The 16425-nt window shown below is 41.9% G+C and overlaps 2 protein-coding genes across 3 annotated transcripts; both read left to right on the forward strand.

The window, feature by feature from the left end:
- The first annotated feature begins 2000 nt into the window (after positions 1-2000).
- Positions 2001-13988, forward strand: usp40 (ubiquitin specific peptidase 40). 2 transcript variants are annotated; one of them, XM_061083247.1, is made up of 31 exons: positions 2001-2674; positions 2772-2839; positions 2997-3110; positions 3868-4032; positions 4218-4364; positions 4587-4730; positions 5094-5222; positions 5375-5491; positions 5596-5703; positions 5823-6023; positions 6344-6482; positions 6682-6763; positions 6889-7060; positions 7157-7241; positions 7393-7463; positions 7550-7956; positions 8036-8183; positions 8264-8318; positions 8723-8776; positions 8995-9083; positions 9254-9340; positions 9445-9481; positions 9611-9675; positions 9949-10023; positions 10125-10325; positions 10794-10912; positions 11010-11075; positions 11213-11423; positions 11617-11712; positions 11807-11901; positions 12120-13988. In XM_061083247.1, exons 1-31 carry the CDS (start codon positions 2389-2391, stop codon positions 12226-12228), a joined length of 3942 nt encoding a protein of 1313 aa, XP_060939230.1. In that variant the 5' UTR covers positions 2001-2388; the 3' UTR covers positions 12229-13988. The 2 variants fall into 2 exon arrangements, with proteins under 2 accessions (XP_060939230.1, XP_060939231.1); XM_061083248.1 differs by having other exon boundaries at positions 6347-6482.
- Positions 13989-14904: 916 nt separating this feature from the next.
- fabp7a (fatty acid binding protein 7, brain, a) lies at positions 14905-16066 on the forward strand. Its single transcript, XM_061082794.1, has 4 exons — positions 14905-14977; positions 15514-15686; positions 15764-15865; positions 16016-16066. Exons 1-4 carry the CDS (start codon positions 14905-14907, stop codon positions 16064-16066), a joined length of 399 nt encoding a protein of 132 aa, XP_060938777.1.
- Positions 16067-16425: the final 359 nt, after the last annotated feature.

The following is a 16425-nucleotide window of genomic DNA, read 5'->3' on the forward strand; positions in this document are numbered from 1 at the left end:
AAATTAGCCTGATACTGTTTTTTTTATGTCTATGTGTGTAAAAGTAAATTATTGACATGACAATAAACCAGTTTTATTATGGAAGACAAGAGTTGTTTGCGCTTTTTTTAACCTCCTAGCTCCTAGCAATGTTCAGTTGAAGCATGTGGGGGTGGAACCAAGGGTGTCAAACACACCCTGCAGTGCACAAGTTTTCATTCCAAGTTAATTTGTGGCTAATCGGATACCTGGTGAGGTCTCTGATTGGTATGCAAACCTTCAAACATGGCCCTGGGCACATAGCTGCCAACCTCTATAAAATGTAGCCTCTATAAATCAAGTTTGGTGCTATGGGGCGACACATTCCATGGTCCTTGTATACTATAAATAGAATTTGAGGAAATGTAGTTTTGGTTTGTTGCTATAAAGAAGAAAAATATTTGTGTTATCTGTTGTAAGACTGTAAGAAGAAGACAGAGCAGGGGTCAGACGTCAAATGGAATAATAGATAATTAAGAGTTTCAGTTTGAGGAGCTTTATTCTTTCCAGTCATTGTGACACAGACCGTTAATGTTACCGACGACCTGATCGGTAAGTTGTCAAGCTGCTCGTCAGTGTCCTGGCATTGAATTAGCTTTAGTTAGCTTGGTACGCTGGTGACGTCTGTGATCCTGTAATCATGGCCCCGAATACATACCTACCAACCTCTCTATAAAGGGGCATTTATAAATCTAGGTTGGTGTTATTGGACTACATGTCCTGTACTCAATGTAGAGAATGCACATATTGTATATAATTAGGGCCCGAGCACCTACGGTGAGAGGCCCTATTGAAATTGTAAGGAACATTCTGAGTGTAGTGAATGGTTTTTGTGAGGGCTTCAACGTACTCAAAAATCTTTTCAAGATTGCAGTAAATTAGAAAGTGGTGCCTCAACAGAGCCACCTGGAATGCAGCCCCTAGGTTTCCACATTACCAATCTTCACCAAAATCGGAACAAAGGTGTATCATGACTATTGATACAAAAAAGCCTCGAGGAGCATTATGAAAAACGCAACAGGAAGCCCGCCATTTTGGATTGAGTGGCCATTTTGGCCGTATTCCGCATTTTTACTTTTACATACTAGCGCCCCCTAGAACAAAGCCCCGGCACTAAAATTGGCCGACATGTACAAAAATCAAAAGAGACATTTGTCTTTTCATGACAAACAAATAAGTCTGATGAACTTGTCCTTTTATTAAATCAACTTCAACTTCTGTGAATGTCATCTCAACAAGATGGAGATATAAACTACCCCGGTATATATGATTTCATCACGCAGTGTGACCGTGGCGTAGCGTGACATTTTGATGATTCACCAAAAAAGGGGGATTATAACTAGGATGTTAGAATCCTTTGATGTCTTAGATGAAAAGATGAAAGATTTATAAGATCTGAAGAGAGAAAAGAGTGTTTTTGACCTGAGCAGATCTATTAGTCTAGTATAGTGACAGCGACAGCACCACCTACGGCAAAAAGGAGGTAAGTGCGTTTTAAAACTAAATTCGATTTAGATAAAGTTTTCTGTTATAAATTGGTATATCTGATTATAAATTGAATTGTGGGAAATGTAGTTTGTGTAGCGAAGTTAATGTTAAAATTAAAATGGCTGCACCGTGAAGAGAAAAATACAGAATGACAACTGCAAAATAGAGATATATTGATTTTTTTTTGTACTGGCCAGGAAATATTAAAAGGAAATATATTCAGTGCACGTTCACCAAGTGTGAAACGACAAGTACCACAATGCATCAGTACAGGAAGAAACATGGATGCTGGGAAACATGGGTACAAGTAGTTTGTGCGGCCAAGTTAATGTTACAATTAAATCGTAAAGAGAGAAACACAGACCGAGAATTACCACAAATAAAACCAAATTTATTTAAGATTTTAGTTTGTGTTGATTTTAAGCGTGTATGTCAACCGAGTGTGAAACTACAAGTACCACAATGCATCGGTGCACTCTCTGTCTGGAAGAAACATGGCTGCCCGCTGTCCAGCGACGGTGTTCTTATTTACCTTTCGTTTCTTATCCTCCGTCAGGCCGACGGAGCAGAAAGAGTCGGTGTCAGGCGCCATTCGGAATCAAATATAACTCAGAGATTCGGGTTAGAGTTCTTATTTCCTCCGTCAGTTCGGACTCAGGCCGTTAATGTCCCCGACAGCCTGATTGGTTTCTCGGGTCAAGCTGCTCGTCAGTGTCCTGTCATTGATTGAGCTTCGGTCAGCGTGGTGAGCTAGCTACCTGCGAGGCTAACTCCTCTAGCATCTCGTCCCTGTCGCTATGTTCAGCCCCGTGAAGTCTTCTTACTTCCGAGTCAGCCCGGCCGCTGTCAACAGGGAGCTCGGGAAGACCAAGATGAGATAGCATGAGGAGTCCGAGGGCTAACACACGGTTCACTGCGAGGCGGCGAGAACCCCACAGAACCACACGGTCAGATACAAACCCCACAAACCCACCCGGCATGTTCGGGAACCTGTTCGAGGAAGAGGAGGACGAGGGAGGCTCCTCTTCCACCCGCCTTCTCACAAAGGGGGGAGACGAGCCACCTCCAGCCCGAGGAAGGAGCGACCTGTGCGGCATCAAGAACCAGGGAGGGACGTGCTACCTGAACTCTCTGCTCCAGACCCTGCTGTTCACCCCCGAGTTCAGAGGTGAGGACCTGGTGGATCCACCGCCCCTCACTGCTGCTCATCACACTGTTGACATTGTTTGACATTGTTTACTTACGTTTGTGTTCTACCTTCGCAGAGGAGCTGTTCAGTTTGGGGCCAGATGAGTTAGGATGCCTGGAGGACAAGGAGAAACCAGGGGCCAAAGTAAGAATGGCCAAGGCGCCTATAGAGATAAGATAGACAAAACATTGCTAAACGTAAAATAAAGTAAACATGCAGCAGGAAAAATAGAAATACCATGTAAACAGAACATATCCAGTGTGAGCTGATGCACTATGTGTGTGTCTGATGTTCTCCTCAGGTCCGATTGATCCCACTGGAGCTGCAGAGACTGTTCTCCCGTCTGCTGCTGGTGGATCAGCAGAGCGCCTCCACCGCCGCCCTCACTGACAGCTTCGGCTGGGACAGCAGCGAGGTCCGTTTCCCTTGTTTGTTTGTTTGTTTGTTTGTTAGTTTGTGATCAGTGAGATGTAGAGCGGCTCAGGTTACGCTTCTCATTTTTCTGACTCATTGACCTTCCACACCTGTCTGGAGAAACACACTGGAATTAACTAATCTGAATTCCAGACTTACCCAGGAGTTGTCATGATAGGAATTCCGTTTTTTTGTCCCGAGGCATTTCAGCTGTAGTCATGCAAAACAAATGCCTGACGAGGGAGAAATAAACAGACACAGAATTGGAGGATGTGATTAAACTTGAACCAGAGAGGGTAACTTGAGTGATAATGCACAAAAGAAATCAAAAAAGTGTAAATGTTGCCGTCTGTCAATGATGGTTTCACAGAAGAGAGTGGCATGCTACAAGCCAGTGTTACAGAGAGATTACAGAGACACTAAATGAAGAATGAGTCCACTATGTATTTGAGTGATCTGTACATTGCAGCGGGTTACTGAGAAGAAATTAGGAACCTACGTAATGCTTGACAAAATAAGCATTATCTTATTATAGAAAACTTAAATTCAAGCATTTAATCTGCAGGGAACCATTCCACTTCTTCATTGAAGTATGATGATCTGTGGTGCCTTGTATGATTTCCAATAAGTCTAAAACAGTGACATGCATTGATTTCTTCTGTAATATCTAGAGATACTGAAAATGGTTTTATGGATTTATAGAATGTCTTTCTATCCTGAATTTGATCCTTTTTATTTCTGCTGTCGTCCTCTTTCAGGGCACAAATCAACATGATGTGCAGGAGCTGAACAGAATCCTGTTCTGCGCTTTGGAGCACTCTCTTGTGGGAACCAGTGGTAGTACATTGATTCACCGGCTCTACCACGGGACCATTGTCAACAGCATCGTCTGCAAGGAGTGTGGAAACGTCAGCCAGAGACAGGTGTGTCCACATGTGCATGGATGGTCTGTCCCTCTGACCTGGCTCCATTTTAGATACATTTTTTATTTGGATTGAAATAATTTTATGTCAAACACAACAGGAGATATTGTCGTAGAATGAATCTCACCACTACATTCTAAGACAGAGATTGTTAATGGTGTCGTTTTTATTTGTGTCTTCTTCAGGAGGACTTTCTGGACCTGACAGCATGTGTTTGCGGCGTGATGAGCCTGGAGGAGGCTTTGTGGAACATGTTTGTGGAGGAGGAGTTGTTTGAAGGCAATAACCTGTACCGCTGTGCACAGTGCGACAGGCTGGTCAGGGCGGCCAAGGTCAGTTACAACTTCCACATTGTGTTAACACAATTCAAAGGTTATCATAAAGTCCAGAGATAATAAGGTTGATATCTTCCAACTTTTTAGATTTGAGCAAGTCTGAACTTAGTATTGATTTAATGATCAATGCAACCTTTTTAATAACAACATAAAAAACAAAGATCTTCTCTTGTTAATGTTTCTAACCTTAATTTCTTTGTTCCTTTTGTTATTATTCAGTCTGCGAAGCTGCAGAAGCTTCCTCCATTCTTGACCATGTCTTTGCTGAGATTCAGCTTTGACTTTGCCAAATGTGAGCGCTACAAGGAGACTGGACGCTATGGCTTCCCCCTCAGCTTCAACCTGCGGCCATTTTGTGAGCAGGTACCTGAGCGTTTTTAACTCTCTGAACTTGTTCAGATTAGGCACTTTTATCTTGCCTTTTTTCCTTGAATATCTCTGCCAAAGAGATTATGTTTTCTTTCAAGAATTTCCGTAATTCAGGATACATCATTTGTCCACATTTGAATAAGTTTCTTCGGAAATGTCTTGATACATAAAATTGGACATTTATGGTGTTTTATCTACGTAAAGCTCTAGGTAGAGCTTTGGGGTATGATGATGTATATCGTACAATAATGGGAAAACATCCATAGTTTCATATTACTCTATTATGGATTTCATAGTGTTGCAAATAACCTAATAGAAATTTGAGTTTAATTCCGTCTTTGTGTTTCTCTCTAACAGACTAGCAGAGACGACGCAGATTACACCTACGACCTGTTCTCTGTGATTATCCATAAGGGCGGCTGTTATGGTGGCCATTACCACGTTTATATCAGGGACATTGACCAGCTCGGCCGATGGGAGCCTCCGGTGAGATTACTGCTTATTCCTCATGAAATTTGTATTAATTGGTGTTATTTCTGTCAGAATTCTTTTTTTAAATTATGAGAAAAGAACAGTCAAAAACTGCAAGCTTTGCCGTGTGTGTGTGTAAGCAAAGGAAACATCTGTGTCGTTTTCAGGAGGAAGACTGCAAAACTAAAACTCAGAGGAAAGTCAAGGAGGAGGTCAAGGAAGCGTTTGAGGCCAAACTCCAAGAAGACGACCCTGTGTCTGTCCTAACTGCTATAATCTGTCAGGTGCTGCAACGACAACTCCAAGACATTCTTTTGCTGAATTTTATCCAGGTGTTATTTTGTTTGGAGGAAACCTTATTTGGTGCTGTTCATTTCCTTTCTACTAGGAGCCATCAAAGACTGTCATGGTGGACCAACTGGGCCAGAAACTCATGAATATGACCGGTTCATCTTGGAACAAAAAGTTCAGGAAAACCTCTGGTCCCATAGGAAAGGTAAGTTTGGTTTCTTTGCTAACGATTGCTGGTTTAATATCAGGCTTATATCAGTTTCTCTTCTCACATTATTCTGTGTATAAATCCCTCTGTCTTTTACGTTTCCTCCTCTGATGTAGTTCCTGCAGTCCCACAACGATGTGTTTATGATGGTGTCCAATGCCACCAAAGTAGCACTGAAGACCAACCTGCCCAGCCCAGTGACTGAGCCACCGGTCCCAACAGAGCCTATCACTAGCTCTGATCCTTCGACAGCTTCAGACCCTGGAGCTGCTGAACAACAGCAAAGATCGGACCAGAAGCCAGAACCTGAACCAGAGGTATAACAGCAATTTCTAATGTCTAACAAGCAACAGTAGTCGGCTATAATCCATTACTGTGGTGGGCCTGGCCATGCATCACTCAGAAACTGACAAATGCTTTGTGATGGAAGGTGAGAGACGAGATGATATTTTATGCTTAAGACCACAAGCATCTCTTCCAATGGTTATAAAAACTTTAAATACAACACTAGAAACATGTAAAATATGTATAATTTTCCATTGAAATGACATTTCTCCAGTTTTTTTAAATATTTTTTCCTCTTTGACATCTTGTGATTACTTTGACGGCTGTTTCTCACGGAGTGTCTTCCTGTCAGCAGGGTAGCCACTGGTTTGACCTTAACGACTCGACGGTGACCTCCATCAGGGAGTCTGACATAGAGAAGCAGTTCCAGGGCAAAGAGAGCGCCTACATGCTGTTCTACAGGAAAACACAGCTGCAGAGGCCCAGTGAAGGTAACGGACACCATGTTTTTCATTTGTAATGGAAAGAGGATATTGGCCTGTTGAGTTGAGGGAGTTCATGTCGAGAAAAAAGGATCATTAATCCTTTATTTCATTCTGTTGAGTCATAAATTCATCACGTAAATGAAAAATTAAGTAATAAGGTGTGTGAAATATATATATACTCACAATGTTATTGTTTTTTTTCAAGCTCTGAACAATCCACAATATAAAGTTCCCTTCCATCTTGTCCAGAAGGCTCAGGAGGAGAACATCAAACTGCAGGAAATGCGGTAAACAAACAACCAAATGTTCACAAGCAATTGATGATTTATTGGTATCTTAAGTTCCCACGACTCTACGAAAATGTGGCTTGTTGCAAAAAGACTGATATAAATTGACTCTTTTTCTGTCACAGCGAGAAGTTTGAAGCCACCAACAACACAGTGGAGCTGCGTCTGCACCTGGCCCCCTGTTACAGACTAGACAATGGAGCCCTGCAACCAGCCGACAAAGAACCCAACGGAGGCACCACCCTCAGCTTTGATCGTAGACAGACTGTAGGAGATCTGCGATTATCTATTTACCAGGTAACCTCCTCCCTAGAAGTCACTGTTTGTCATGTTTTACGTCAAGAAATGAACGGCAGAACTAATCTGTTTGCATGTGCGGATTTGTCTGTTCAGATGCAGGAACTCTGGGAAGGAGACATGGCTTTGACTGTGGCCAAAAGTCTTCCAGCAGGTTTACACCTCTACAATACTCTTACAGGTATTTTCAGCTGCCTTTATGATGAAAAGAGACCATGTAACAAATGTTGTCCTTTCTGTTTTGTTCAGTATTAATGAGCCTTAAGAGGACTGTGAAACTTCCCAGTCCGAACACCTCTGTGATATCACTCTGGTTGTGTTTCTCTTTTCAGATGACAACGTCTCCCTGTACAGTGCAGGCATTTGCACAAACTCTGACTTGTTTGTGTGGAACGGCAGAGAGGTGAAGAAAATCACATTACATCACAAACCGGCTCCAAAGCCCAGATCCGAACAAACTCATGTTTATACTGGTTTGAATCCAATCAGGTGTGTGGCGCCGCGATCCTAACTGGAGCTGAGTGGGAGCCTGTCCTGCTGACTGTAGTCCGTCCCTTTCTGGATGAAGACGTGGAGCAGGAGGCGAGGGGTGGGGTGGAATATAAGGAGGGAGGAGGTTTTGAAAATGGGGGACCGGGACTTAAGAGGGAGGCGAGAGGGTTCGCGGGTGGCGTGACACTCGGGGAGGTGAAGGAGGTTCTGGGGGAGCATAAGGAGAGTCTGCTGTGCCAGGAGCATAAGGGAGGAAAGAGAGGGGAAAAAGGAGCTGGAGATGGAGGAGGGGCGAGCGGGTGGAGGGTGTTCCCACCCGACGACATGCAGCGGACGCTGAAGGAGCTGTCACTCAAAGACGGAGACGCACTGTTGGTGCTGGAGCCACAGTCATTTGACAGCAGGTAAGATCCTCTGCAGACTCATTTCCTGCTGTCTCTTTATACATGTGTTTTTAACAACTGTCTTCTTGTCTTTGTTTAGTGTGTTTTCGCTAAATGGAGATGTTGTCACCGTGACTACACCGTCTGACTGCCGCTGGCTGCAGGTGGAGTTTCAACCTCATGGAGGAGGAGGTGGAGGGGATGTTGAGGAGAGGAGGAAAATTAAGGTTCCAGCTACAGGAAATATGGTTCGTCCTTTTTGTGCGTCTGTATTTTTGCTCCTTCTCGTTGCATCTTCTTATTCTTGTTTAATGTGTCTCGCTCACAGCTGCTGGGTGAGGTGAAACAAAGGGCCATGGAGGAGCTGCAGCAGAAGGCCCCAGGCAAGACGCTCAGTATTAAACATAACTCCACATAACTGCACATGTCTGCAAGGGAATCCCTTACAACTCCCCACCACCATTATTAGTCAGAATCTATTTACACAATGTAACAGCACATGAACGTACGTCAAAGCAGGTCTGATGTCAGGTACATCAAAGCTTCTTGAATTAATCAAATTCATGTACATTATATAAAGCTGCTCCCATACATACACTGAACTCTGGATAATCTACTAAAATTATCTGGATGGCTTTGATGTGAGAACACAAATGTCTGAGTCGGTTGCTGTGGACATTCTGTGGAGTTTATGCTGCCAGCAAATAAATAAATTTTACTACAAATATTGAGTTTTCATATGTTTATATACTTAATTCAGCTCTGTTGTTTCTGTCTCACTGACCAGGTGCTCAGTTCTGTCTGAGACAGGTGGACTGCACGGGGAAACTCCTGCCTCCAGGTACTCTGTCATTTCTCACCTGGGGCTGCACATCAGTAACAGCTGGAAATCCCCCTCATTTCATAAAAAATATTAAGATAAAAATTCCTTTGCTCTGTCCTCTTGTAAATTTCTTTTAAAAGGAACCCTTTCTGTGTGTTATTTTTTTCTTATCTGTATCTGAAGTTGTAGCAAACATTTACTGAAGTGCACTTGTCTTTCTCTGGTTTCTCTGGCAGTGTGCGAGGAGCTGAGCGTTCGAGATGCAGACGTGCGACTCATGACCACACTGACTCTCTGTCCGGGAAATGCCCCCAAGGCATCACAGGTGTGTCTTTTCATTTGACATCTTCAATAAATCCTTTTGTGTTCGCAGCTGCACAGGTGAATGTCACGGAACCTCCGACAGCACAGTGTCTTTTTATATGTTTTAAAACAAATCAAGAAGAGTTACGAGTTTTCTTAAACACTTGATTGATGTTTCTCTCTGGCTTGCAGCTGTTTTTGAATTACTCTGTGGGAGCAGCGCCCTCTACTGGCATGGAGATAAACATAATTGTGGAGGAAACTTCCACGGTCAAAGAGGTGAGGGGGAAAAAATCCACTTGTTTTCCACAAGTTTCCAACTGTTAACATTGCCTGTGTGTTATTTGTGTAAATAAAATTGTATTTAATCTCGTTTCTTGCAGTGTCTAAAGTCAATGCTGGATGCTGTCGGACTCGATGGTAAAACTTCACTTGTTCTTACTGTAGAAGAAGATTTTCTATGCTTTTGTGACGCTGACATCAAACATATATTTAACTGCTGTGCTGTAATATCTGGTTGGTTGATGTCAGTCAAATGTGTGCGCGCAGGAACCTGTTGGCACTTGAGGAGGCTTGATTGGTGCGAAGAGGTTGGAGAGCCACTTATGGACGAGGTGAGTGACGGAGCAGATTAAACATCATGCGAGATCTGAATCAAACGGTGTTGACGGATAACGTATCATTGCAGCTTCATCCAAATGGCAAATTCCTGTCAGAGAATCTTTAAATCTTTTATCGTTTAACAGGAAGACACTTTGAAGGTGTCTTTGCTAAAGATACGCATGCATTCATAAAGTCAGTTGGCCTGGAAGTATAAAATGTTTTTGGTAAAAGTGGCATGCTGGTATATGTCAGTCCACGTGGTAACAACAACCTTGTATTCTCAGGACGCCTCTCTGTCACAGCTGAAGATCAGCAGCGGAGATTCATTCGTCGTCACAGAAGGACAACTTCCTCCCAAGGTTCTTTAATGTTTTTAATTTATTTTTGGAGATTCTTGGTATATTATAACTTAACCTTTCTCATTTTAACCTTTTGTTGTCTCTCTCTCTCTCTCTGTTAGGGTTTCCTCAAGTTAACCATGTGGCTGTATTTGGATCCCCAAAATGCAGAGACAAATTTTAAACACACTGACAGTGTGAAGACTGGAGATGAAACACAGAGTCCCCCTACTCCTCTGTGTGGCGGCAGCACAGTGAAGCTGAGCGGTGTAGGACAGGTGGAGATATCAGATGAGGCCACACTGGAGGATCTCAAGACTCAGGTACAACATGTAGATTATGTGTTAAGACGTACTTTGGTAGTCCACTCCGTAAAAACTCCCAAATGAATCATCTTTGGATGTTTTTTAGTTTGAATTACTGATGTTTTACCCTTGAACGATTTAGGTGACTTGATTTTAAAAGAAACTCTGATCTGCTCCTGATTAGATGGCTAAAGTGGATCGGGAACAAATTCTCATAACGTTCTGTTGCTCGATTAATTAATGTTTTCTTTCATTTTCCAATAAAACTGATTGTTGACTTATCTGAGGCTCACATCCAGAATGTCCTGCAGTCTAAGAGTCCTCCTTTTTAAATGTTTCTGTCGTCATACATAAACAGATGTTGTTCTTCTTCTTTTGTCTGTAAAAGGGTCTGTAACGATGAGGCTTGTGATTTTAGTGCTTTCTCTCCACCAAATGTTTAAAGCTTCTCCTCTCGCTGTACTTCATTTTCTCCCTCTGTTTCAGGTGTTGACGCTGCCTGCTCTCCAGAACATGTTTGTGCCCACCACAGCGTTCATGCGTGTGTGGCAGCTGGAGGGAGGGAGGCTGGCACGGATCCTCAGAGGACAACAACTAACGCTCAGGTATCACAACTTTCTAACGGATACCCGAGATGAGATTATTTTCATTTAGATAAATACAGATAGTTTGAGTCTAATTTGTTTATCTTCTCCTGATCAGGAAATTGAAGCTGAGCAGTGGAACAGACTTTTGTGTGCAACAGCTCCTGAAAGAGGAAGATCTTGGGTAAGGTTTAAGCTGAAACTAATTTCTGAAAATGTAAAATCTTAATATCCCACTGTGTGAAATTGTTCAGGATCAAGCCTCTTTCACTTGTTTAGGTAATTAATTTTCTTGCCTTATTTCCTCCTTGTCTTCCTAAGGCCCAAGGAGGTGTTACTAACTGTGAAGATGGGCGTACCAGGGGAGAGGAGTTACTACCCCCCGGAGGAGCTGCTGTGGGATGCCTCCCGTGATTCTTCACCTCGCTCTCTGCGCACATGTCTGGCTGCACATCACGGCCTCTCCCCTGATTCTCTGCTGCTGGCCAAACACCAGCCAGACAAGCACAACTGGGAAGAAATATCCAACTGGGTAAGATTGGAAGGTTCATGACCGGAAACTGGTTTTTAGGTGTATTTATATGTATACTTGCTCTTCTACAGTATTTACACTGTAAAATAAAAGCTATAGCCAGGTATAGAAATGACCCTCATATCTCAGTATTGTTGTACATGTTGCCCATTCATGGTCTAGTATCACTGAATAATGTGTCTGTTACTTTCAGAACCAGCAGGTTTCCAAAAAGAAAAAGAAAAAGCGAACCGAATCCCTGCTGGGAGCGCCGTTCCACCTCAAAGATGGCGACACAATCGGCATCAAGGTGTTTGAAGTCAAACTCCTGTTTGTTTGAAAGTTTGTCAGTTTTGATTTTGTGTGAGAAACGACTCAAGTTGTTCTTGATTTGTCTTTTTCAGAATCTATTAATCGACAACAACAGGGACTTTGTCACGCTGGAGGACAAGCAGGGCCAGCAGAGGCTCCGGGAGCAGGCTGAGCAACGCAGGAAAGGGTGGGATGTTTCACTTTTCTAGATGCAGCAGCTGGGAAAATGTTTTGTTACTCGCTATAATATTTCGGTTTGTTACTGCCTGAACTGTCTGTTGGGAAAAGAAAGCTCCAGCTCTTCAGCAGATTGTATTATTTGGCTGCTGTGAAACTTCTTGACTGTCCATTTGTTTGACTTCTTCTTATCTAACATTTTTTTTTATTCCCTTATCTTACCTTTAGAGAAAAAGCTGCAGGATCTGATGCCGCTGCACCCCAGAAGAATTCTGGACAGACCAAATCTAGGAAGCCAGAGGTGGCGCTGTCAATCAATGTTGGGGAATTCAGATAGCACCCGGCTCCTGTAGGTGCATGGACGAATCAGGACTACCTATAACACTACATGCACTCGCATACACAGAGGCCACATTGCATTCAAGACAATCCACTTTGAAGTCTTTGCCATTTTTCTTTCTTCACAAAATCAAACCATTAATTCCTTTCTGCGTCCCAAAGAGGAAAAAATGTCATCTTTGATTTGCTGTTTTGTAATATTTGCAATATTTTAACACATTGTTTTTTATTTTGCTGACTTATTTCTTCCTGCCTCTACAGACTATAAATACTCCAGCCACATTTATCACCTCTCACAAGGGTTGATGCTGCATCGGTCAACTGCTTAATCACAACCTAATACCAATAAGTGTATGAATTGTCCAGTACAAGCCACTGCAGTAGAAAACTAGTATGACGCTCAATAGAGTGAATAACTTTGTCAAGGGCCCAATCTGAAGTCCCAAAATTCCTGTATCGAGATCCACGCAATAATGTATCACTGTTTTGTGGCTTTAAAAAAAAGCCGATGCTACCCCATTAAACTTTTAACTTGGATCGGCCCCAAATTGCAAGCACTTGGATTCAGGCCCCTAAATGTGCCTGATTCTTTCCATCAAGATCTATGAATTATTCCTAGTTTTCAATTGAAAAACTGCCATCTCTTGCAACGATGATGAAAGAGGGAAGTAAATCCTGGATCCACGGCAACATTCAATGGGTTCTTTCTTGGCCCGTTTTCTTTTTTACGTGATCCTGTTGACAAACAACCAAACGGGGGTGAAAACGTAACCTCACTCACTTATGTTCTTTTACAAGTTTTACAACAAGTGACTCACATTTTTTTTTTATAACAAACCTCTCGCAATGCATCATGAACACAATCCTGTATCATGGGCTTTACAGACGGGCTTATTTTCGGTTGATAAGGGAGAGGAGAGACGGGCCTTAACATGGAGACGCCTCAGCGCTGCTCCTTCCTCCCTACCTCACTCTCTACCTCTCTCACTCTACCTCCGCTGCCCTCTTCTATTACAGTAAGCTACAGTTAAAGTATTTACACAGCAACAATGTCTTTAATGTATAAATCTGTGTATTTTACATTTCAGGTGTTCACTGACAGCAGCTGCAGGGTTGTTTACGTCTCATCATATTCTGTAAATGGGAAAATAACTTAATTATCCTTTGTTGGACATTATTCACCTTTGACGAAGCTGGAAATTTAAGAAGAAAAGCGTCTTCAGTTTCAACTAATTGTGTCTTTTCACATTTTAAAAGGAAACACAGGAAACACTGTGTGGAGCAAAAGCTTTGTGTTATAAAAACAGTTATAATGACAGATGAAAAAAGTAAAGCTCTTTTATTTACTTAACGAGTTTTCTTTGAGGACAATGTAATGTTTCATTTGCATGCACTATATGTGGACTTCAGGGAAGTAACAATAAGTTATCTGACATAAGTGACACAATACTTGTATTATTGTATCAATTGAATTGTGACATGTTTTTTTTGAGGAGGATTTGATTTGATATGTAACCTCATGTATTAATTTGGCCTTAATCAGTGCCAAGAATTTTCTAATAACAATTTTCTTTTGGTTGATTGAAGCAGACAAGTAAAATATACAACATACTCCGCAATGGTGAATTTATTTTGATCATTTATCATTTACTAGTGTTGTGGATCACATTGCTGTTATCGCTCTGCTGAAGTATGACAGTGGGAATCTGTTTGTGTCTGGTGAAAGTATTTTATCAACAATAAAGGTTTACAGTGTAACTCAGTCATTCTTATACAGTTTTGTTTCCCTGCCTGCAGCATCACTTTATCCATGTTAACGTCAGTCTCACCAACCTCACACATGCATTGTTTCCAGAAGATTAATCTTTTCATAATTTTTCAAAGTATGTACAGTATAAACAAATTGTGCAAAACGTACAGATTGTACAGAAGATGTGATTGGTTGATGGGCTATAATTAATTTCTGTAGCGCCACCATCAGGTCAGCATTTGCCCAACAATTTGGTTCACACACTTCTCTCTCAGAAGAACTAATTATTTTATTTTCTGTTTAACAAAAAAAAGGATTTTGTTTGGTCAATTTAGATTTTTGCTTTTGCTTTAGATTTTATTTAATAAAAAAAACTGTTTTACGACTTTTTTATATATTTATTTAGATAGATAAATACATGTACTTTATTGATCCCGAATTGGGACTTTAATTATTTATGATTTACATTATTTATAAAAATGCTCAAATTCTTCTCCTTTTTTTTAAAGCCAAACTAAAATACATTATTATCTCCGTTTTTTGATACATATATAAGTCCACTATTTTTCTGTTCATCAGACTTTTCTTACCTTAATTAATCAAGTTTATTATTAACTCAGAAAAAGCAAACAGCTTTTATATTTGAATGAATAAAATTGCTTTATAATGATTCTGATCAAATAAAAACGGGACAACCCGATTCTCTTCTCATCTAAACACATTGGTCTTCAGTGTTGCCAACAAAAGGCTTTGTGGTATTAAACAATTACAGCTCACGCAACGGCCCGTCCTCCAATCAGCTGTGAGTCAGCTGCTGACGTCAGGGCTGTGTGTGACAGTATTAATGTGGCAGCAGCAGAGCAGCAGCAGCTTCATCTTCTTCTGACTGAGAGTCTGTGACCTGGATCTTTAACATCTGCAAACATGGTTGATGCTTTCTGCGCCTCGTGGAAACTGGTGGACAGCCACAACTTTGATGAATACATGAAGTCTCTGGGTGAGTGTGAACTACTGTTGATGTTATTCTGCAGCAATGTCACTGGGACAGAAGCTGCTGATCTAATGCTTGAATGTCTTCATTCTGAGTGGAGCAGGGAAATTCAAGGGATAGTTCACCCAAATAGGAACATTTACACATTATCTTCTTAACACTTTGCCGATGGAGGTGGTGGGTGAAGTGTTTGAGTCCACAAAAAACTTCTGGAGTTTCAGAGGGAAAACAGAGTTGCAGCCAAATCCAATACAATTGAAGTTACTTGGGACTGATTCTTCAAATGTAAAAAAAACAGAAAATGTCTCCATACTGCTCCTGTGGTGTTGACTAAGTGTCCGTAAGCCCGACAGTCATCACTGCACACTTGAAACAGCGTCATTTACATCAAATTTTTAGCCTAAAAGTCCTCTGATGTCCTACTTCACATCCATAGTGGTGAGTAGATAATGAGTGAATTTCCACTTTTGGGTGAACTATCCCTTTAAAGTCCTCATTTGTGATGCAGAGTTTAAAGTGGATTTTTGTTTTGTTTTGTTCAGGTGTTGGTTTTGCCACAAGACAAGTGGGCAACGTGACCAAGCCGACGGTGGAGATCAGCCAGGACGGAGACAAAGTGGTGGTGAAGACCCTGAGCACCTTCAGGAACACCGAGGTCTCCTCCAAGCTGGGAGAGGAGTTCGACGAGACCACGCCCGACGACCGCCACGTCAAAGTGAGTGGAGTCCCAGGATGTTCTCATCATAAAAACGTCTTCTCCTGGTCTTTCTAACGCACGGTTTGTGTTTGCAGTCGACCTTCACCATGGACGGAGACAAACTTGTGCAGGTGCAGAAGTGGGACGGGAAAGAGACCAAGTTTGTGAGAGAAATCAAGGACGGGAAGATGGTGATGGTGAGTGAGAAGTGAAAATACAGAACTTGATCGGTTCATGGAGCCCTGCAGATAAAGTTTAAAAGGTGCTGATTGTGCATGATTTCTATACATTGTATTAAAAATCTGACTGTTGCCTTTTGTATGCTTCTCCTCATCCCTGCTCCTCAGACTTTGACCTTTGAGGGAGTCCAGGCCGTCCGCACGTATGAGAAAGCCTAAACTTCACCCCGCAGTCGAAAGAGCAAATCATTCCCCAATCAACAAGGTGTTCACCTGTTTTTTTTATTGAAAAGTAAAAACTTTGTTCTTATTGCGTTTGCCATGATTTGCACTTCACTTGTTTTTTTTTTAACATGTGATCCATATTTTGGGGGAATCTTTTCCGGGGCCTTTTGTAAGAAATACCGACTGTGAAGGGAAACAAAATAAACTTCTAGACTAAACGATTTTAAAGTCTCAGATCTTTTCTTTTCTTGAGTTCATCAGCAATTTATCTGAACTCTGCAGCACATAGAGCGTCTTTCTTCCAGTGTCCTGCGTCTCCCAGCACGCTGTGGGAACAGTGCAGTCCCTGTCAT

The sequence above is a fragment of the Limanda limanda genome, chromosome 12 (assembly GCF_963576545.1).
Source record: "Limanda limanda chromosome 12, fLimLim1.1, whole genome shotgun sequence".
Taxonomy (NCBI): Eukaryota; Metazoa; Chordata; class Actinopteri; order Pleuronectiformes; family Pleuronectidae; genus Limanda; species Limanda limanda.

Coding starts and splice junctions, on each gene's coding strand:
- usp40 (XM_061083247.1), top strand. CDS start 2,389: ATGAGGAGTCCGAGGGCTAACACACGGTTCACTGCGAGGCGGCGAGAA. Junction 2,675..2,771: donor GTTCACCCCCGAGTTCAGAG/GTGAGGACCTGG, acceptor CTACCTTCGCAG/AGGAGCTGTTCAGTTTGGGG. Junction 7,464..7,549: donor TTGTGTGGAACGGCAGAGAG/GTGAAGAAAATC, acceptor GAATCCAATCAG/GTGTGTGGCGCCGCGATCCT.
- fabp7a (XM_061082794.1), top strand. CDS start 14,905: ATGGTTGATGCTTTCTGCGCCTCGTGGAAACTGGTGGACAGCCACAAC. Junction 15,687..15,763: donor CCGACGACCGCCACGTCAAA/GTGAGTGGAGTC, acceptor TTGTGTTTGCAG/TCGACCTTCACCATGGACGG. Junction 15,866..16,015: donor AGGACGGGAAGATGGTGATG/GTGAGTGAGAAG, acceptor CCTGCTCCTCAG/ACTTTGACCTTTGAGGGAGT.